General features: G+C 37.3%; 1 protein-coding gene across 1 annotated transcript in view; it reads left to right on the forward strand.

The window, feature by feature from the left end:
• Nucleotides 1-1,087: 1,087 nt before the first annotated feature.
• The window catches only part of LOC306882545 (E3 ubiquitin-protein ligase FANCL-like), a gene marked incomplete at its 3' end in the record, with an annotated part of 30,289 nt that continues 7,356 nt past the window's right edge, over nucleotides 1,088-24,020 (forward strand). The window contains exons 1-9 of the mRNA XM_079437252.1: nucleotides 1,088-1,358; nucleotides 1,477-1,535; nucleotides 2,027-2,087; nucleotides 2,418-2,474; nucleotides 2,644-2,741; nucleotides 5,776-5,872; nucleotides 12,125-12,193; nucleotides 23,026-23,176; nucleotides 23,304-23,387. Of these exons, the coding sequence (XP_079293378.1) occupies nucleotides 1,272-1,358; nucleotides 1,477-1,535; nucleotides 2,027-2,087; nucleotides 2,418-2,474; nucleotides 2,644-2,741; nucleotides 5,776-5,872; nucleotides 12,125-12,193; nucleotides 23,026-23,176; nucleotides 23,304-23,387 (763 nt within the window). The 5' untranslated portion in view covers nucleotides 1,088-1,271. The remainder of the gene's footprint in view (nucleotides 1,359-1,476; nucleotides 1,536-2,026; nucleotides 2,088-2,417; nucleotides 2,475-2,643; nucleotides 2,742-5,775; nucleotides 5,873-12,124; nucleotides 12,194-23,025; nucleotides 23,177-23,303; nucleotides 23,388-24,020) is intronic.

The following is a 24,020-nucleotide window of genomic DNA, read 5'->3' on the forward strand; positions in this document are numbered from 1 at the left end:
AGGAGATTCTCAACTTTTTGTTGCATAAACTTAAAACAACAAGTTGAGAAAACTCAAAAATCTGCGGAAGCTGCTTGCCTTAAAATTTTAAGTTGGCTCAATTTATTTATTTATTTTTACAGTGTAGGTGGAAAAGAAATGTTTAAGTGGGGTGTTACCACAATGGAAACCTGCCAGAGAACAACTGATATACTGATATTTGTGAGATTCTGGCTACTGTATGTGTCACGCTATTTAGTCCAGTGAACATTTCTTCATGATTAGTTTCGGTAAACACATAGCCACCGTAATCTTGGGTACAAATAATGCACGCCTTGAAAAAGTTCTCAACTACAGTAGGTGGCCCTTTAAGGAGCCTTTGTAAATTTCCAAGCGGGCAGCATGGATGACTTTAATGTCGTTAATTGTATTACGTTTTTATTAAGTTTTATTATTAAAATATTATAATAATCTAAGCAAAATCTAATCTAAAACACACACACACACACACAAAATCATTCTCAATTCATTCACAAAAGACATAAAGTGAAATCATGTTCCACACTCATCTACAGTTTTGTCTTGAAGGATCATTGTTAATTAATGTCATATACAAATACTCGTTTTCTTAATTAAATAAATAATCACCTATATTATAATTACAGAATAAATACATACATAAATATTTTAAGTATGTATTTTAAGCCAATCGAATAAAAAAAAGTAAAAACAAAAGCAGCAATGTATAAGAGGAAAACATAGGCTACTATTCATGAAACAGAAAAAAAATGTAACGTACAATAGCATCGATCGATTCGCACAAATAATTACTACAATAATGTATGGTTTGATAAAAACGTGTGACAACATGCCCCTACCTGAGAAAACATCAGTCCTGAAAAGACTGTTCAAGCTGGTTAGTTGACTATAGGTTGTCTAATATACATCAAACTAATACTAAACTTTGTGTCATACAATAGCACCTTTATTTTACAAGATGTTGAGAGACTCTGTACGTGTACACTGCTAATATAGTATTGCAGAGATACATTTGGGTATTTATTTCTGTTGCAATTTAGTTCAAATAAAGTTCGACCATTCAAACTTTAATGACGTCAGCGACGCTTGAGTCTTTTCGCGGGAAGTTACTTTCGCTTTGAAAGATTGACAGTTTTCTGCCTATAAAGCTTTAGTTTGTGTTTATATGGTTTAGTTTATTGTCGAGACGTCTAAATAGGTGTTTAGCTAGCGGTTTCTATTCAGCCTGTGCTTTGGCATACTTATGTTTCATCATGAACTGTTTGCTGAATAGAGAAAGCCCTATGATTATTCCGCTTGTTAAGGAGAAGACAGTCTATGACGGGTTCATCACAGCACTGGTAAGAAAAGTTTCACATCTCAGTTCACAGTCATGCTAAATAAGACAGCGTAGGTTGTCAGCTTATACCAGAGGGTGAACCGATTGTCACATTTTTCTCATTATTTTATCTTTGACAGGAAAAAGATTTCAGGATAAGAATATCTTTACCGCCTGATCGTCAGATGAAACAAGCAAAGTATGATTGTAATAGTATTTCTTTATAAGTAGTTTTTGTACATATAATGGGTATCGGATGTTATATGTATTGCCTTTTTTATTAATTAAGGTAGTGGAGAACATAAACAACAATATCAAACAAAATATCAACGTGAAGAACATTAGTCATATATAAAATGTCTTAATCTCAGTTACACTTAAATACTCTATATTGTAAGCTAAATTACTGTAAAATCTATTTCTTTTTTAATATTTTTTGATAAAGTTACCAAAACACTTTTAAACGGCTCAAAGTTTTTTCAATCCATTTAAATTTGTTTATATAATGTTAAGCCAGTATAATTAATTCACTCATAAACAGTACATTTTTATTATTTTCATTTTAACCGTTTTGTCTTATTATATATATATATATATATATATATATATATATAAAATTCCAAAAATCGTATTATTATTAATAATATTGTTTAATTTTCTTGTGCTTGTCTTTAATTGGTTGTTTTACAGATTACATTGTTGCTGGCAAATGAAACGGCTACTTCATGGTTATCAACAGATTGTGAAGCAGGTACAATAAATCAAAGGAAAATAGTTTGCAGCTATTTCTCATCATTCTAGAAATACGTCTTAATTAACACATAATGTTTTGGCGTGGGGGGGAAAGCTTTTTCCATATGCCTCTAGGGTAAAAATATTAGATTTATGATTCACCCTGCCTAGATTTATGCAGTACCCTAACTAGTTAAAGTTCATTATTTTCTTATGAATTTAAAATGATTAATAATTAACTCTCATGGTCACTCTCATTAGTCAAATGACAGGTGCTGGTTCTGATATTCTGTATGTAGCCTAATAGTTTAATCACAATATTTGTATTTTATCGATTTTCTTTTAACAGAGGTTACAGCATTCAACTAATTTGATGGCTTTTATCCTGGAACTCAGGACAGTATTGGTAAATATTCTTAAAATATTGCACCATTTATCCCCGGGGTTGGACATTACCATATTCATGTTGACAAATGTTATACATGATGTAATGTTCAGCATCATATTACCATAATAAGCACATGAGTCCCGCAGATTGAATGAATGATTCTCATTACGAACTTGTCTATTATCAGGAAGTGGCATTGAAGAGCCAACCAGGATGTCAGTCCTTCTCACCACCTCAGTATTATTCCCAGCTGATAACAGAAATGGAGATCTTAGGATGGGATAAGTATGTTGTTTCTAGTGGTTTAGTGCTTCCCTCAGCTCTTATAATTACATACAGTAAAAATCCTTTGCATTACTGTAAATGTGTAGGACATTAATACCACGTTTTCTGTCATCAAATTACTATAGTTTCATGAAAACAGTGTGTCAGATTTCTTGCTTTGTAATAGAAGAGGCTAATGTGTCTGTCAGCCACGTATCAAGCTGTGATTTCACTAGGCTTCTCATTTTCCACTTTCTATTAATGTCCAAAGATATAATTATGATATTAGCAAATGCAAATTGGTCTAATTGGAGACCCACTCTCAAGTTTAATGGGGAAATGTAGGCTGAAAAGTTAGGCTGGAAATAAGGTGCACGTTTCAGACCTGAATTGCAGTCAGAGGTATTATACACCAGCGCTATCTGTAAATGCACTTGAGATTAATTAAGATGCTTAATTCGTGTCTCTGTTAATAGCCTCAAGTCCGGTACAGTTGCAGACCCTGATTGGTTTAGGAAGGGGGAAGTGCCGCAGAACCTTGTCATTTTAATGAGTTTTAGTTGCCTTGAAGAAGCCACATTTACTGTTAATTACTGTATAGATGGGGTCATGTCTGTTCTCCCCTCTTATCCCCAGAATAGTTCAAAAGAGTCAGATATTTAGAAAATTACAAAACATCAGTCTCTGGCTGCAGTGTAAGTGTGCTATTTGGAGTATCGCAGCAAAGCGTTAGGTCATAAGACAATGAAAATTGAATATTTTGACTTTGATCCCATTTTTCTCCCATTTTACTGTGAGATATTGCGTTTGGTCTGACATCGTCATCTGAAACTGTTCAGATTTTTTTTAGACAATTGGTGCATAGGAGCTGTGGTGAGGGGTTGTCACACCTTGCACATGTATGAGAGAGAAGCGCGGGGCCTCTCGCTGTGGTCTTTTAACACCCCGCCAAGATAATGACACCTGAGCAGGTTTCCTATTGGCTGGTCTTCTTACCATTTCACTCTAGCCAGCAGTTATATCTTAAAACCCATGATCCCTGGTGGCACCTGTGAGAATGGAATAACTGTACTATTTTCAGCAGCTGGCTTTTTGCATATCTGGAAAGTTATGATGAGAAGTCTTCGCAAAAAGTGGCCTTGACGGTATTACGGTTTGTGTTTTCCCTATCTTACTCTTCCGATTTTTTTGTTTTATTTTGTTTTTTGTACAGCTTTACGCTTTCATCTATGGCCTGTTTGTATGCAAACATGCCAAATGTTCCTTCGCCATTTATGAGGGGAGCTGATTGTCTAGTTGCAAATGTAATGCTCTCATCAATCCTCCCAGCAAGACATCGAGCCGTCAAGCTGTTTCAATCAACTGAGGTGAACGCCAGCAAGGCCTGATACTGTGGCGGGAGATCCCTGTAGAATGCAGAGTGGCTGAATGGGGTTCCAGCTCAGAAAAGAGATCTCAATTTTGAAGAAATTAATGATTGGTGTGATTTTGTGCCAAAAGCTCATGTAATTGAATGTGATGCAAAAGATTTGTCCCGTTGCTTCATGAGTTGTGAGAGAAAAACATTGAGTATTAAGGACATTTTGAACAGTGGAACAGAAAAAGAAAAGATTTTTTTGTGGGTGGATCTGTCGAAATGTTTGCATCAAAAATTACAAACGGTGTTCAAATGTTACCACCAATGTCAACAATAAGGGTTTTAAAATATAGCTAACAATGCAATTGTTAACTATTAATATGCATTCATATACATTTTGAAAATAGCAGCTAAATAGTATATTTTCATTCCAATAGAAATATCCCATTGTCCTTAAATCAAGGTACATTTGCTTGAGATGCAAAATTAAGTCTTGTTTTCTGGGAAATTTATGAGTTTATGCTTAAACCATGAACAAATATCAGTGGGGTATGAGAACTTGTTTTTCCTTTTGATTTTTTTTTTTTTTCTGAGCCCATTGACAGATATCAGTATCAGATATCATGCAACATTGTTCTTGTTTTAATCAAGTGACTTCATTTTGATCAAATTCACAGAAAACAAGACTTATGTAATTTTACTTCTCAATAAAATGTATCTTGATTTAAGAATATTTAGACATTTGCACTGGAAAACGACAAAAATAAAAGAACATTACTTTTCTTCAGTGATCACACTTATGTTAGGAGTGGTTTTTTTGTTAGGTTTTTTTTATGCATTTTTAAAATCTTAAATTAACTGTCATAAAACCTGTGGAAACCCTGTTCATAGAAACCAATTTAAAAAGTAGACTGCTGCCATTAGGGTAATCCACAATGCATTATGGTAACAGTGTGTAATATATAAAGGCATTTAATTAATTTATTTTAACTTGATTGTTCGCATCTACTACTTTTCACTGTACTTTTTAATTCAAAGGAAAATAATCACCCTCCCCAATACTGAAAAAAGGTGAAAAACCATGTGTTAAATAATCATGAGCTGAAGTTTAAGTTGCAAAATGGTCACTATAAAAATCTGTTGTATTAATGTGCAAAAAGTTGTTTGTTTTCTGCAGTAATAGCAGAGGAGAGTGTGAGCCAAAGAAAAGTGTAGAAGTACTTCTCCCAGAGTTTTTATGTGGATCTAAGTGCTTAGGGACAGAATGTGGATATGTGATCCTGCAGTTTTTGCCAATAGGAACACTCAGAGCAAAGTGGGCATGTATGAACTAACCACGATATGCTGTTACACGATTCGTAAATAAGCTGCTGAAATACAAGTGTGTGAAGTGCTGGAATTTTAGCAATAAATCAGCTGTGGTTGCTGTAGTCGATTCAAGACTTTCAGCACTCTTTGCTGGGAGAAAGGATTGTGTAGATCTGAGGAGCTTCTTTAAATGAAAAAAAATCAACCAAAATCTTTTTTCCCCCAAACCAAAAGATCTTGTCTGATTTATTTAGTTAGAATAACCAAAATACACATCCTTCAGTGAAACAGTTGTTTTTACTTACAAAAGATGTTCTGTAAGTGGTCACTGTAATGTGTGTATATACTGTATGTGCTCTTATGTGTGGTGCTGTTAATCTGTTTTGGCAGGCTGTTCTTCATTGATGCAGAGCTCTGCACACTCAAGCTGAAGGCGGAGGACTCTGCAGGTCGTCAACACGCCATCACAGTCAAGCTCAAGTCCAAGGTGAAACCAAGGGTCAAGCCCTATTTTATTTTTATTTTTTTCTCTTGTCTAATTTACATTCAGTAAAAACTAGGTTTTGTCAATTTAACACAATTATTTAGTATGATTATTTATTTATCTCTTATGCTTACCAAGGCTACATTAATATTCTGAAGCATGATTACAATTTAAGATACCTATTGTAGTATAATGCAATTTAAACTATAATTCATTAAATATTAAACATTAATTAAAAACTGTCGAAGCGAGCCACATTTTTCTAAATGTGACAATTTCCCATTTTTTTATTAAATTTCACATTGGAGTTCACACAAAAAGAAACTTAAAATATTTAGCAAATTTCTGATTTTTGTGGGTCACAGATGGCTGGATAAGTTCACACAGCTTTCTGTATCTAGATTCTCAGACTCAGCTGGACTGCAAAAGGAGCAGAACTTTGGTTTAGGTATCTAACTTTAAGCAGGTGGCACTAATGTGCTGTGACTGTAAGATTATGTTGAGAGATGGAGCCGTGAGATTGTGGCAGGGCCTGAAGGAGAGGCGAGAGAGTGTGCGGGGATGCAGTGGCACAGATAAGACCATGAGTGATCCTCATAAGGTGATTACAGGGGCCACAGAAGAAGCAGAAAATTGTGGCGTGTGAGTGGTTTAGTCTGAGAGTCGGGTGGTGTGAGTGTGAGCTCTGCCTGGCATTGGAAGTGGTGACATAGTATAGATGCCAGTGGTTCCTTGTGGACACTGCACGGGGTCCTGATGAGATTCAGCAGGGCGTGAGAAGCCCCCTGTGCCCACCGTTCTGCTGGGTGCTAAAAATAGCTGTGATCTACCTACCTCACATCTGCTCATCTTCCCGGAGCCGGGCACCTCACACAAGGCCCTCCATCACCCAACAGCAGCTTACTCAACAGGAGCCTGTAAAGGCATCTCTGATGCCGGTGGAAATGTGGGTTGTGGGGTCATACACATTGTTGTATTATTGGTTGTGCATGGAAATATATGTAAGAGAATTTCAAGATTAAAGAGATTGATTAAGAAAGGCATTCAGGTGTGGTACGTTCTCCTAGTGTTTTAGCATGGAGAGTGGATATGCTCTTTAAATTTATAATTTATTTTAATATAAATGTATTATTCATATTTTTAACTGTAATTGTATTCATTTATTATTTAATTTTATATCAAAGCTGCAGTCCATAAGTTTTGCCTCTTTGTCGCCATCTCTGTTTGAAAACCTGGAATTGCAGCTGTGTGCGGAATTATCTTGCTTGCGTGGGCTGTACTCCGGCACAGCATCTGGGCAGATGAATCTAAATGTTTTGAGGTGAATGTGTAGCTGTCAATCACTGCACCAGTGTGGATGTTTACTGTACTTCGCAATCACAGATTCTAGCCTGTTTTGGAATACAGTCATGGCCAAAAATATCGGCACCCTTGGTAAATATGATCAAAGAAGGCTGTGAAAATTAATCTGCATTGTTAATCCTTTTGATCTTTTATTTAAAAATAAAATCACAAAAATTCTAACCTGTCATTGGATAATAATAATTTAAAATAGGTGGAAATATCATTATGAAATTAATGTTTTTTCTCAAATATACGTTGGACACAATTATTGGCACCCCTAGAAATTCTTATGAGTAAAATATTTCTGAAGTATATTCCCATTCATATTCACAATTTTGAGCACTCCATGGTGATTATGAACATGAAATTATCCAGCCATGGCTTCCTGTTTCACAGGAATATAAATAAGAGGGAAAACAAAGCACAAATTCCCTTAATCATCCATCACAATGTGAAAAACAAAAGAATATATTTCTGATGTGCAGAAAAAGATAATTGAGCTTAAAAAATGGCTTGGCTTTAAGAAAAGAGCTAGAGCAGTGAAAATTCCCATTTCCACCATCAGGGCAATAATTAAGAATTTCCAATCAACAGAAAATGTTACGAAACTGCCTGGAAGAGGACGTGTGTCTATATCGTCCTAATGCACGGTGAGAAGGAGAGTTTGAATGGCTAATGACTCACCAGGACCACAGCTGGAGAATTTCAGAAAATAGTTGAGTCTCGGTGTCAGAAAACCTTAAAAAAAAAAAGTCAAACAGCACCACATGTTGTTTGGGAGGGTTTCAAGAAAAATTCTCCTAGCTCATCCCAAAACAAACTCCAGCATATTCAGTTATCAGACACGACTGGAACTTCAAATGGGACTGGTTTCTATGGTCAGCTGAAACTAAAAAAATTAGCTTTTTAACAGCAGGCACTCAAGATGGGTTTGGTGAACACAGGGATAAAAAGTACCCCATGTGTACAATAAAATATACTGCTGTATTTTTGATGTTGTGGGCCTATATTTCTGCTGGAGGTCCTGGACATCTTGTTTAGACACATGGCATCATGGATTATATCAAATACCAACAGATAAAAAATCAGTAAGTGACTGACTCTGTTAGAAATCTTATAATGGACCATGTTTGGATCTTCCAACCAGACAATAATCCAAACACAAATCTCAAAAACAACACAAAAATGGGTCACTGAGCACAAAACCAAGCTTCTGCTATGGCCATTCCAGTCCTTTGACCTGAACCTGTAGAAAATGAGTGAGGTGAACTGCACCGTCATGGAGCTGGGAATCTGAAGGATCTGGAGAGATTCTGGATGAAGGAATGGTCTCTGATCTGTTGTCAAGTGTTCTCTAACCTCATCAGGAATTATAGGAGAAAATTTAGAGCTGTTAAACTGGCAAATCGAGGTTTCAAAAAGAATTGAATAAAAGGATGCCGTTAATTGTGGCCAATGTGTATTAGAGAAAAACATTTATTTCATAATGATATTTCCCCCATTTTAAATTCTTATCCAATGAAAGGTTAGATTTTTGTGATTTTTTTAAATAAAAGATCAACAGAATTAACAATGCAGATTAATTTTCACAGCCACCTTTGATCATATTTACTGTCACGGATCTGTCTGTTCTGCTCAATCTCCTCTCACAACGCATGCCTGCACCTGGTATCTCTTGAGCATTAATAGAGCACACCGGCACGTCATCAGATCCTCATCATCTCGCACTAGAAAAGCACACACCTCACAACACCTCAGGGTCCGGTCTCGTTTCAACGAATTCGTTTCAACGTTTCGTTAATACGAAGTGGACTGCATATGATATCACAGCGAATTACCTGCTACTTACATCCTTGTGTACTCACCTCCAGAGGTCTCTCCAACGTCTGTTCTCCAGTGTTCCCCAGTCTGTCTGCTCCCGTGTTCTGCTCCAGAAGTCGGAGAATCCGCCAGTGTAAGGTGTGTGTTCTGCTCCAAGTTCCACGAGTTCCTGTCAAGGCAAAGATTTATCAGTACTCTCTTATCACACTCCAACTTGTCACGTGAAGCTCATACTCACCGTATCCATTCTACTTTGCTCTGCTGTTTAAAATAAACTTCTGTTGTTGATATTGTGGCGGGAGGAGCAAACGACAGACACAGTGGGTGTGGCGTCAGGCCTCGGAGAGGTTTTTATTAAACAAAATAATCAAATATAGTGTTCAAAAGGGGGTAAAAGTGTCCAAAATAAACAGGGGGTCTGGTGTCCTCGTCATGCTGCGGGGCTCGTGAAGGAGGGCAGTGTTCGGAAAGGAAGGGTCCAGGGAAGGGGCGGAGTCCGGTGGCCGCACGCGCTCCCCTCTCGGAACCGGGAGCGAGTGGCGGCGGCTTCTTTCCAGCTGCTTCGTCCTACTCCTTGGCCCCCGGCACTTCTGGGGGATTAAACGGCCCGGCATCCTGGCTCGTCAGCCGTCACGGGTGCAGCAGTCTCGGTTCTCGACGCTCCCTTCCTGGACCAACGAGGACACCAGCGTGCATGCACGGGGAAGAGACCGGTCTCCCGAGGAGAGGCGCACTCGGCATTTAAACAGCGGCGGTGATGAGGCTCTTATCACATCAGGTGTGCCTCATCACACGCCGCCAGCCCTGGCTGTTTCAGCGCCCCTCCTCTCACACACACCCACTCCCGTCGGGAGCCTGGTGAAGGGAGGCGAATACGGGACGGGGTGGTGATGATAATAAGGGAGGAGGCAGCCGACTCGTCACAATATAATCCTCTGTCTGAGTCTGCTTCCCATAACAGCAGTATGAGCTCTACTATTGATCCTGCCACATACATTCTCTCCATAACCCAAGATGGCCGCCCCATAGAGTGTTATGTTGAAGAGTTCCTCTAGCTCGCCCACCAAGTGAATTGGAATGATGAGTCATTAAAGATTGTTGGAGGTAATGTCACGGATCTGTCTGTTCCACGAGTTCCTGTGAAGGCAAATATTTGTCAGTACTCTCTCATCGCACGCCATCAGTCGTGGCCTAATGGTTAGAGAGTCGGACTCGTAATCCAAAGGTTGCGGGTTCAAGTCTCGGGCCGGCAAGGATTGTAGGTCGGGGGAGTGAATGTCCAGCGCTCTCTCCACCCTCAATACCACGACTGAGGTGCCCTTGAGCAAGGCACCGAACCCCCAACTGCTCCACGGGCGCCGCAGCATAAATGGCTGCCCACTGCTCCGGGTGTGTGTTCACGGTGTGTGTGTCTTCACTGCTGTGTGTGTGTGCACGTTGGATGGGTTAAATGCAGAGCACGAAGTCCGAGTATGGGTCACCATACTTGGCCGTATGTCACTTCACTTCACTTGTCAAGTGAAGCTCATACTCACCGTATCCATTCAACTTTGCTCTGCTGTTTAAAATAAACTTCTGTTGTTGAGATAATCCTCTGTCCGAGTCTGCTTCCCGTAACATTTACCAAGGGTGCCGATATTTTTGGCCATGACTGTATATGAGCCAAATAAGAATTTTCACCGTATATTGTCATCTGAACAAGTAAGTAACAAGTCTGCCAACATCAGCATTGCATGACTATGAGTATAGTGTGTATTAGTGTGTAGATTTCGATTTCTGTACAGTCTAATATCTAATTGCCATACCATTCAACTTTCATATTAAAAAAATATTTTAACCCAAAAAGCAAACTATGCTCCATTTGAACTGGTTTTCTTTAAAATACAAATCTTGTGTAATCCCAGGCTATCTTTTAACAACTGGAAAATAATTTAATTTCATTCACATGTGTTTCATAAACACATAAACCATCAAAATGATACAAATAATTATTCTAGCTGCTTTGAGATAAGGCTATAAACGATCCGCCTCCTGCAGGATCCTCACATGCGATAGCCTAGTAGCCAGGACAACTACTTTGTTTACAGACATGACGTAATGAATTTCCTGTGAAAACCCACCTGTACAACTCAAATTAGAAAACATTATTATAAGCTTACCGCTGTGAATCGGGCTAAAGTAAGGTGATAGTTTTGAATGCTGGCTGGTTATGTACTTGCTCAAATATTGATTTCGGATCATTTTTAACTAAAAAAAGTTACGGACTGCAGCTTTAGTGTTGTATATAATATGCACTGTTGTTCAGTATTCATATTATATACCATTGTCATTACCCAAGTCTCTTATGCTCATTAAGGCTTACCAAAATAAAGTAAGAAGAATAGTACAGCAATCACTGTTTTAATCTGAATATATTTGAAATTGTAAATTATTCCTGTGATGACAAAGATGAGTTTCCAGCAGTCATTACTCTAGTCTTTAGTGTCAAATGATCCTTCAGAAATCATTCTAATATAGTGATTTGGTGCTCAGGAAACATTTCTTATTATTATCAATGTTAAAAACAGCTGTGCTGTGCAATATTATTGTGGAAACCTTGACCTTTTTTCAGGAGCATTTGATGAATAGAAAGATAAAAAGGACAGGATCTTTTCTAATAATATATTAGATTTTATATTATTGATTTTTGTTTTGTTTTATACTTTACCTTCTTTATACTTTTACTTATGGGAGCCAACATTTCAGTCAAATTGCCATTTTTGCCAAGTAGATTAAACATTTTAAAACTTAAAACATTTTAAATTTGTAAATCTAGTTATAAATAATCTAAGCATTTTTTTACTGTTAATCTAAGCATTTTAAGTGCAAGGAAGAATGATATTTAATAATTATATACAGAACAAAACACCGTAATAAGAATTAATGATTACCTACATCTTACCTTTTACACTTTAATATTTGAAAAACACCATTACAGACATCCATTAACATTTTTAGTGATAAAGGCATTTGCTAAATTACTACTTGCTTACCTCGTATACTGTTTTAAATCGTGATTGCATATCTGTCTCTTTTTTCCTCTATTTTTAGTATCCAACTGAGGCCCCAGAGTTTTCTGCAGATCTTCCTGTCCCATTGGTCATCACGTGGACCTCTCAAGTACATAGTCGTTAATTACTTAACTTTTTGAATATAATTTTTTTTTTTATTAAAGTCAATTTGGCTTTTTATCATATTACCAAAATTGTCCTTTTTTTAGAGAAAAAAAAAACAATTAAAGTACAATGTTTTTAATTATCAAAGTTTTTTTGGCATTTAAAGGTGTTTTTCTTGATAAAAGGTGTTCCGTTTCACCACCGCTTTGATTTTGCTTCCATAAAAACAATAACTCCGTTCACAAAGTCTCAAACTGTGCCAAATAAACCGACAGGACGGCGATCTGGAAAGCTACATATGTTAGCGGCCTCTAATGAGCCTCGACGAGTTTCCTCTTACGTATAACAATTAAAAGCGAGAACTGAGACCCATTTTTCACTGTCGTTTTCTTTTTATCATCGTCCTCTGTTTTCGCCTCCTCCCCAGAAAAACAGGCTCCTCTTCAGTCATACGTTTGCTCCAATTACTTTGAGGAGGATGAAAGCGACTTGGCACATTGCACAGCAGTGGTGTGAGTTAGGGAGGGTTGTGCATTGTGTTGGGTGAGGGATGGCAGTGGAACATGGCTCTCTGACAGAGAAGACCAGCTCAGCACACAGCAGCCTTCTGTCGGCTGAAGTCCTGCTGCGCTGCTGATGTCTTGATGCATCTCCTCTGTTCAGGGAAGAGAAAGGCCTGTCTGCCTGCCTCTCACGTACATTTGAATGAGTAATGATTACCTGCGCTCAACTGACTGTGTGTTTGAGAGAGAGAGTCAGTGAGTTTGTGAGTAATGTAGAATATGGATCAGGAGATTTGGCGGGGTGTGCTCTTTGTTTGGTGGCGGACACAGCGGTGCAGGTGCGTCTCAGCAGGATTTACACTCAACCAGCCACCCGGTCCGACTCCTGGAGTGCACAAAGAGAAGCAATGCTCACTGCATGAATTTTAACCCTCGGCCTATTTAAAAAAAAAAATGAAATACAATACCGATAAAAAGTTTGGGGTTGGTAAGATCTTTTAATGTTTTTGAAAGAAGTCCTATATGTTCACCAGGATGGATTTACTGGATTTAAGAAAAAAAGTAATATTGTGAAATATTACAATTTAAAATAATTGTTTCTGATATAAATTAAATGCCTTTACGGTCACCTTTTTATAACATTATATTTTATATAGCATTATATGTATTCTATGCATGATAATATATATTGTTTATCATTTTAAACGATATAAACTGATAATATAAATTATTGATGTATTTATATAAAAATATTTTTTTACTTTTATTTATTTAGCAGATGCTTGACAAGTAAGGAGAAAGCTATTTATAAGCTATTATATTCATAAGAGCTAAAGTATATTTATAAGAATATATATTCTTATAAAATAATAAACATTATTATTATTATTTTTTTTTTTAAATTATCAACATATCAACTACAAAACAGTGATGAAAATTAAGAACGTAAATTAAGTGATTAAATATTAATAATTGCTGTTTAATTATTGAATGTATTTGCACTCACTAAAGGCTGTTCATTTGTTGTCAGGGTATCCATTTATTAGTTATACTGAGATATCAAAAGGCCAAAATTGTGTTATTGATGCAACCGTTTACAGTGATAATGAATGATTACCATATTCATGTACTTTTATGTTTATAATGTACTCCAAGGTACTGAGGTTATTTATGGCTCTTCTCCACTATGTAGTGTGTTTTATACAGTATAATAATAATTTGTTTAGCCCAGCATTGCTTCATTACATGGTGGGTCCTTAACAATCACAATTATAGACTATGAGCATTAAAGAATACATATTTCTCTGTGTGAAATTATTGATTTATTTACTTGACACTTGTTCACTAAATGATTTAAAATGCACCATTGAACATTATGAGGACGGACCTAATTGGGAGAGTTAACAGAACAGTAAGCATGCTGTCACCTCACTGGGGAGGAATCCATTGTGCCGTTCCACATTTCGGGCACATTTCCAAGAGAAATTCAATTATGAGGACATCCAGCCTGCACCATATATTTAAATAAAAGCATAACTATAATCACACAACCGGCATTAATTGGGAAATAATTGCTGCGTCTTTGCACCTGTGCAATGCTAAATTGTGTGTGCTGTATTGGCACAATGACCCATCATATTTGTTTTATGCTTTCCTTCCTATATCAAACCGTCCCCTCCTGTGGCATCAAGAGAAAGCTCATTCACATTAATATGCTGTAGTCTTAAAAAAGACTAGATTCAGCCAGATTACTATGCTGTTTTTCAGATTTCCCTGTCTGCATATCCCTTGCCTTAGTGCTACTGTCTAAAAAAAACATAACAGAAGTAATTTGATTTGTTTTGTTATGTTCAATTACCAGCTCTGGCTGCTCCATTCAGCTCTGACTCTGTGCTCTCAATTTAACATGTATGGAAATTAGGGCTGAACGATTTTGGGAAATAATCTAATTGCGATATTTGTTTTACCAATATTGCGATTGCGATTATTTTTTAAAGCTTTTTATATTCTGTATTATTCAACAAAGACAAGTAATACATCATTGTATAGTATGCAGTGTTGGGCACGTTACTTTAAAAAAGTAATTAGTTATATTACTAGTTACTTCTCACAAACAGTAACTTAGTTACATCATTATAAAATAAACTAATTACCAGGGAAAGTAACTATTGTTCCTTTTTTTTTTTTTATGTTCAAATATGTCAAATAACTTGGATGCCCCCAATTTTAAATATGTTAAATGAATGAAATGGTCACTAAATAGAATACATTATTATTATAAAACATTGTACACTAATCTACACTATTTTAATGTTTCTGTGGGACAATGTGAGAGACATCTATGACACCTATAAATGTAAGGATTAGCCTTTATTTTAATTTAGCATTTAGGGAATCTATTCTTAAGATTCGATATTGATATGATATTAATCAAAACGTATAATTTCGAAGGTTTTAACGACTCGTCCAGCAAATCGTTAAATTCAGTATATCTTTAACAATTCCGTTTATCTTATTCGTGGCCAGCGATAAAACAAACCAAATAGTACTTTATCAAAATTCATTAGCATAGGTAACGCAATCTTTGGCAAATAGTTTAAGACTTGAAAATCACATAGCACCAGACAAAAGATTTTTTCATAGATCAAAGTTTATTTGCTACTCTACAACACTACTAAGCTAAAATAACACAAAACAGAACACGTACACACACAAACATTGCAGGCAATGAACTTGAAGAAAACTTAAACTAGTACTCTTTGCTAGTTACTGAAACCTCGCCCTGAGGGAGTTTCAAGCAGAGAACTTGTCTGTTTTTACTCTTAAAATTAATTCAACCGGTTTCCAGCAGAATTATGGAGAATTGTTTGATTACTTGCTTTAAATTGAGTTTGACAGCTGATCGGTGTTTCCGTGCGGTCTCTGAGGGGTCGGTGGGAACCTCCGGCTGATTGGCTGCTGATGTGTCGTCGTCACGCAGTGTCACTGGGGATGCCGTCTTGCAATTGGTTGGTTTTATGTGACATGATGACGCTCTTAGGAAGTTTGTTTCAGTTCTTACGGCTTCAGGTGTTAAAGTTTATTTGGTCAGAACTTTGGTCAGGCATGTGTGGATCTTTGCCAGATGGTATATGGCCGAGAGCGCTTAACAGCACGATCAGATCAGGAGTCGAAGTTTCAAACAGGTCAGCGAGCGAGCAAGCCGCAAGCAAAGCTTCTGTGACCATTTAAACGGCCCGATTTGGTGTCCACCCACGGGAGGTTTCTTCCAATCAGATTGTGCCTATACACAATCGCGTATATTGCGCCCCGCACGGCTCAGTTTTCCGTACGTAAATCCTTTGCTGAATTATTTCATAAAATGAAGAACATATCCTAGCAAACTCCTATAAGTGTTTTAATCATACATTATGATGAGAAAAGTCGACTTTCATCCACACCAAATTATTGTTGACGCAACTAGCGACAGCAATATCACATGAGTGGCGCTTTTGTCCTGATTTGCAGCGAGTGCAAATGTGATTTTATACAACAGTTCAGTAAATAAGAAGTTGATAGTGTGTTATATTTTAAATAGGATATTATGTGTTTTTGCTAAATTTTGTAGAGAACATAACTACGTTTAAAGCCATAGCAGAACTGTTGTGCGTCTTGGAGCAACACAGCAGTGTTTAGTTTCTGAATGAATCCGCGTTTTGAACAAATGGTGTGATCCGATGATTCAAAGACCTTTCATTAAAAGAGACGTTTACTTAATTTTTGAATGACTCATAAAGATATTTACCGCCACCTGCTGGCAGATTTAGTTTCTTATTTAGAGAATAATGTAATTAAAATGTAATCATTTAATTAAATAATAATAATAATAAAACATTAAAGGGATAGTTCACCCCCAAAAAATTTAATTCTGTCATCATTTACTCAAACCTCAATGACTTACTTTCTTCTGTGGAACATAAAAGAAGGTATTTTGAAGACTGTTTCGTAACAAAGCTGTTTTGGTTACCAATGATTTTCGTTGTATGAACAAAAAATACTGAGATGTTTCTCAAATGATCTTCTTTTATGTTTCATTGTCTAGGCCAGTGGTTTTCAAACCTGTCCTGCAAGCACCCCTGCCCTGCACATTTTGTATGTCTCCCTTGTAGGGCTGTGCGATTTGGGGAAAATATTTAATTGTGATTTTTTTTTTTTTTTTTTTTACAGATATTTCGATTGTGATTTTAAATTTGCAAAGTTAAGCTTCAGCTCAATATTGTCAATAATGTGCAGGACAGTATGAGCAGTACCCTGCTGAAAAAACAACCCCCCCCCCAAAAAAAACATAGAAACCGTCACAGAAATTCTTATAATTTCCGTAAAAACCAATACAAAATTCCTTTTTGTTTTGGGCATTATTCCAATAGGATTTACTGTTGTTCTATTGGTTGCCATCTGCTAGATTACATCAAAGACTATATAAAGAGACTTTGATTACATCCCACCAATAGAATGCATCAAATACCAGTAGACACCATTATAGTTTGCATTAAAACCAATACAATTCCCATTATAACCCTTAAATCCATTACATTTTCTATTGTGTTTTGGGAGGGGTTCTACTGTTTTATTTGTGGGTTTTTTTTCTGCAGGGAAGATTATAATGGTATTTCTACTATTACAGAATTACTGAATTTCACAGGAAAGATTTGTTTATGTTTTATAAATAAAGAACTGTATTTCTTTAGTCAATTATTAAAGTATTACAAGTTACAGGCTGATTCATTCATTTTTAAGTATTTGGGATTTTAAGAACAAGTGGGAAATGTGCTGAATGTTTAATTTCATCCAAATGAAATTGGCAGGTAGTTATTTACAGTCATTTTAAACGCGGAGCCAGGCGCGAGTTGACACAGGTTGCGCATGTGCGTCAGGCCTCGTCCATATTGCCATGCGCTCGTGAGAGACTTGCGAAGCAGAACCGGGCGCGAGACCTTGAGCATAAAAGAGCAATACGAGACAGGCTGCGTGTAAACGGCTCGTCCGTGAGACGCGGGAAACGTGCAGCGTGGGGCAGAGCGGAGCGAGTATGGGAAGCATTCAGAGACACGGGCTGTGTGTGCGGTCTTCTGAATTAGCGAACATGCATTATTTCAAATTAATCTGTTGGGGAGATAAAATGTGTAAGATAAGGTTCATATAGCCTACAAATAAAAACATCTAAAAATGTATCTTTTAGTCATGCAAATGCTCTGGAACAGAGTAGGCTAATATCGCGTCCACATTGCAGGCTTTGCGATTAGCAAATCGCAACATCTCAAATCGCGATTGCGATTCGATTTCGATTAATCGCACAGCCCTACTCCCTTGTCAGACACACCCAGTTCAGGTCTTGCAGTCTCTACTAATGAGCTGATGAGTTGAATCAGGTGTGTCTGATAAGGGAGACATACAAAATGCGCAGGGCAGGGGTGCTTGTAGGACAGGTTTGAAAACCACTGGTCTAGGCCGTTGTAGCCTAAATGTTTGTGTAATAAATTTTGTTGAAACAAATAAAATACTACTTGATACTTTCTCATTTAACAGAAAAATAGCTGTTTAAATAATCTTTTGTGGGTATTTTCACAGTCAAATTTATTTTGCAATTAATTACTCGAAACATCGACTGACAGCCCTAATATAAATATATATATATATATATATATATGTATATACACAGTGCCCTCCAAAAGTATTGGAACAGTAAGGCCAATTCCTTTATTTTTGCTGTAGACTGTAAACATTTGGGTTTGACATCAAAAGATGAATATGAGATGAGAGATTTACATTTCAGCTTTTATTTACAGGTATTTTCATCTGGATCTGATAAACAACTTAGAAGATAGCACCTTTTGTTTGAACCCACCCATTTTTCATGTTACCAAAAGTATTGGAACAGAATTAACATAGATTAAAGTGAAAAAGACTTCATATTTAGTTGCAAATCCTTTGCTTTTAATAACTTCATCAAGCCTGTGACCCATTGACATCACCAAACTTTTGCATTCTTCTTTTGTGATGCTTTTCCAGGCTTTCACCGCAGCCTTTTTCAGTTTTGGGGGGTTACTCTCTTCAGTCTTCTTTAGCAGGTAAAATGCATACTCTACACGGTTTAAGGAATAGGAAGTCTTAATCTCATCTCATATTCATCTTTTGATGTCAAACCCAAAATGTTTACAGTCTACAGCAAAAATAAAGGAATTGGCCTTACTGTTCCAATAGTTTTGGAAGACACTATATATATATTGTAACACAGTGCATAGATCGGGAAGAAGGAGGCGGGAACCGGCAAACATTTAAAGACTTTAATAATAAAAATGAACAAACGCAAAAGTAAAGCGGCAGCCCCTCACAGACGACTGCCGCACACACTACACAAATAAAAGTCCAGGCCTGGTCCACTCTCGTCTTGCACTGTCGTCACTCCTCTTTTTATCCTTCCGGAGCTCCTCCGTGGGTGAGTGGTGCAGGTGTCGCTCATTATCATTAACTCCACCAGCCTCGCTCCGTTCCCACGGCTCTCGGCCCCGCCCCCCTCGTCACATATATATATATATATATATATATATATATTAGGTTTACCTTCAGCAGTATACAGTATATGGACTTACAGTTCTTATAATATATGTGTGGTTAGGGTGGCATCATTTTAGATATTCAAAGGTTTGATAACACAAAACATTAATTGCAGCTGCTGCCTTTTTCAATGCTAAATAAGCCTATTCGTATTTATCAGCACTAAAAATAAAGCATTGGTTGTGGCTTTGAGCAGAGAGGATCTGGTGTCCAGACTAAAGCATTCTGATTTTGGGCTGAGATTAAAGACCTTGAATTGGCAGCAGGGTGGAAAGCGAGGAGTGTGGGTCTGAGGTCACATCGGTTTGGGCGACCTGTGCTCCCTCCCTCTGACAGCATGGAGTGAAACAGGGCCAGAGCCCATCAGCTGTCAATCATCAGCTGTGATTTATGAGCGGCCATACTCAAACCATTAGCTCTGCCTCGCCACTGGACAGCTCCAAAGGAAACAGAGGCCTACTGTGTTTGTGTATTTTAGAATTAGAGGAGGCCGTTATGCTGAACCGTAGATGGGTTGTCTGTGGTTCTCAGTGATCAAACGCTATTGCTGAATTTCTCTTGTTTGCTGATGTATGAGTTTTGGTCTTTTCCTGTTCAGTCACTCTTTATATTTGATTTGTTCTTGGTTGGTGCTTTAATCAATGGTTTGTTGACAGGTAGTTGATGAAGACTTGGCAAGACTTCAGTGGGAATGTTTCTTTTTTTCATTTTCCTCCCCGAATGTTGATGGCAGAGGGTTGAAGAGTTTGTATAAAGCAGTGATATGAAACCAGACATGTCGACAGTATCAACATCTTCCATATGCAGAAGTGTTCAAGAGTTATTAAAGACAGCCTAGCCAATGTCAGACTGGGGAAAAAAAAAAAAAATTTGTTCCTGCAGATCAAGAGTTGCACAAAAATTTAAAAGGATACTATTTCTAGCATCTAGACACTTCTGAGAGTCGGAAAAACGTTTAAGAGTACAACCGCGGACTGAGAGACTTCATGTGACTGAAATGTTTTTTTGAGCCAATTGGATTTTAAATGCAATGCAAAAAATATCATAATTAAACATATAACATGGTAATTAATTGATCAGTTGCATGATTATGGTTTAGTGGCATGAAGTGTTTCAAATACTGTGGCAGAAATCGTGTTCATGTCTTAACCTCCTGCAAGCACTTTGATGGAATATCTGATGCATTTTTTGAGGTCAATTTATGTATCTAATTGCTTGTGTCCATTGGTATACTGTAATAAAGCTGTAAATAAAACTTATTGTATTTTCTTTGATTTGTTTGGTGTTTTTTGTAGCTCAGTATCGAAACCGTTTGGGTAGGAGTAAAATCATACTCCATTCTTTGTTACACATTCAGTGGATTTTTACTTGTAATAATAACTCACATTATAGCACATGGTCTGAAAAATCTCAAGTGTTTAAGATCCCTTTTTTAGTGTACCATCCATGTTACTTTAAAAAAATATACATAATTGTGCATTTGCAATGCAAACATCACCATAGACAAGATTCATACAATACTAAAACAAAACACACACACACAAAGGCAATTAGAAAGCCCACTACTGGGTAAAAAGTAAATTTCAAGTGCTATATTAAATGTTAGATAATGAAAACTAAGACTGATGTCTTAAACCCACGCTAGTAAAGCTGAAAATTGTTTGAAATGTATGAGTTATAATATTGCATGCATTTGGTTAGTACAATCATTCCATTCCTTCTGCAGATGGGCATGAAATGCAAGCACCCTATCTATTTTCTACATCAATTTTATTGATCTTATTATAAACAATTCATATACATATGTTTATTTTTAAATTAATTAATTATTTTATTTATTTTTATAATGTGCATTCCTGTTTTTGTTGTGGCCTGTGTGTTTCCGCCCACTGACAGTTTAACCAATAGTATTTCAACACCATTACGCAATGGGTTCAGTTGTTCACTCGATTTTGCGCAATGACCAACAGCTGCTTGATTTGAAAGTGACTTCTGTGTGAGATGTAATTCATACAACTTCATACACTATTGACAATGGACCTTTTTTTTTCAGCAAATTTTCATCTAAATGTCATTGTGACAGCAACTTAACTGTATACTTGCAAAACCTAAACTAAAAAAAAACAAAACATAAAGAACAATACATTTTTCATTTCACAACGTGGTCCACAGAAAAAAAAAGTTAGGTTTGGAATGAAATGAGGGTGAGTAAATAATTAATTTAAAAATGAAATGTTGTCAAAGTGCTGTCAAAAAAAATATTCATGATTAATCGCATTCAAAATAATAGTTTTTGTTTAAATAATATTTGTATATACTGTGTATATTTATTATTTATATATACAGTGGTGTGAAAAAGTTTTGCCCCCTTCCTTTTATTTTTTTATTTTTTGCAAAAAGCTGTCCAAACCTGCCTGGCACTACGTGAAAAAGTTTATTGCCCCCTAAATCTAATACCTGGTTGTGCCACCCTTTGCAGCAACAACTGCAAACAAGCATTTGCGATAACTGGCAATGAGTTTTTCACATCGCTGTGGAGGAATTTTGGCCCACTCTTTGCAGAATTGTTTTAATTCAGCCACATTGGAGGGTTTTAAAGCACGAAAGGACTGTTTAAGGTCATGCCACAGCATCTCAATTGGATTTAAGTCTGAACTTTGACATGGCCACTCCAAAACCTTAATTTTGTTTTTCTTGAGCCATTCAGAGGTGGACTTGCTGGTGTGTTTGGGATAACTGTCCTGCTGCAGAAGCCAAGTGCCCTTGAGCTTGAGGTCACAAACTTGATGGCAAGACAATTCTCCTTCAGGATTTTCTGATAGAGTGCAGAATTCATGGTTCCATCAAATATGGCAAGTCATCCAGGTTCTGAAGCTGCAAAGCAGCCCCAGACCATCACATTACCACCACCATGTTTGACTGTTGGTATGATGTTCTTTTTATGAAATGCTGTGTCGATTTTACGTCAGATGTAACTGGGCACACACCTTCCAAAAAGTTCAATTTTTGTCCCATCAGTCCACAGAATATTTGCCCAAAAGTCTTGGGGATAATCAAGATATTTTTTGGCAAATGTGAGACGAGCCTTTGTGTTCTTTTTGGTCAGCAATTGCTTTTGCCTTGGAACTCTCCCATGGATGCCGTTTTTGCCCAGTCTCTTTCTTATTGTTGAATCATGAACACTGACCTTAAAGCAAGTAAGGCCTGCAGTTCTTTAGATGTTGTTCTGGGTTCTTTTATGACCTCCTGGATAAGTCGTCATTGCGCTCTTGGAGGAATTTTGGTAGGCCGGCCACTCCTGAGAAGGTTCACCACTGTTCCAAGTTTTCTCCATTTGTGGATAATGGCTTTGACCATCGTTCGCTGGAGTCCCAAAGCCTTAGAAATGGCTTTATAACCCTTTCCAGACAGATGCATGTCAACTATTTTGTTTCTCATCTGTTCTTGAATTTATTTACATCACGGCATGATGTGTTTCTCTTTAAGTATGCTTCACTTTGTCAGACAGGTTCTATTTAAGTGATTTCTTGATTCAATAGGTCTGGCAGTAATCAGTTCTTGGTTTGGCTAGTGAAATTTAACTTAGCTCCCTAAAATAATATGGTTTTTTCATGATTGAACAGGAGGGGGCAATTAATTTTCCATGTAGGGCCAGGTAGGTTTGGACAGCTTTTTTAAAACATAAATTAAATGAAAATACATTTGAGACTAATTTATTGCCCTTTATTTTAACACCCAGAGCACCTTAACCAATGTCCACAGTCAGTTCATGTTAAATGTGGAGGCTCTGTCCGAGTTCTGGTCGGTGCTGGATGAGATAGATGAGCAGACGTGGGTACTGGAACCAGAAAAACCAACGAAAGCAGACTCCGTGAGAAGGATCGCCATCGGTAACATTACATTCATATTACTACATTTGAATCTCATTATTTGCAGATCACCCGCCATCCATCCAACTATGCCCATCCACAATCATTTCCTGTGATATTAAACTGCCATATTGCTGTTCTTCCCCAGGAAACAATGTCTCAATAAAGGTACAAATTGACCCCAGACACCCCAAAATGCTGCCAGAGTGCTGTTTGCTCGGGGCTGAGCATGGTAGGCATTTTTCATATCTGCAAATCACTCTGCTTATCTCCATACCGCTTTTATTATGCTTTCCTGCATGTGAGAGGCAGCTCAGATGTGAGAAACTCGTGACTCTTGTTTTTCAATTACCTCCGTACATAAGTGCACATGCTGTAAATGCTTTACTGCATTTAGACAGGAGCGCTACAGCTGGAGCGGCTGAGCTGACAGCCCGCAATATGTTTGCGGCGCAATGTGCTTTTAGATTTCTAGTGAGATGGTGCCGGAATGGAGGTCAGTTTGCACTATTTAAGCCGCCGTGATTGTTTCTTTAAATCCAAGGTCATGCTTGGCTGACAATGGCACACAGAACACATTGTCGGTTGCCTAGCAATGCTATTCATTGATATTAAATCCACACTTCAATAGTCAAGACGGTGGCAGTCGCAGACCCTCCGAGCGTGGGGTCAGACAGAAATATTGCTTTTTGCATTTACAAATGACAAACAGAGAGTGCGGCTATCACGTTCCTTCCAGATTGATCTCTCGGGTGGAACAGCCATGATGAGCACATTCTATTTGAATATTTCCCTCTCTGTCAGACTGTTTGTCACAGTGGGAAATGCCCTGTTCGTTCAGCCGCTCTGCTGTGGCATTTCTTCG

The sequence above is a fragment of the Barbus barbus genome (genome assembly GCF_936440315.1).
Source record: "Barbus barbus genome assembly, chromosome: 16".
Classification (NCBI taxonomy): domain Eukaryota; kingdom Metazoa; phylum Chordata; class Actinopteri; order Cypriniformes; family Cyprinidae; genus Barbus; species Barbus barbus.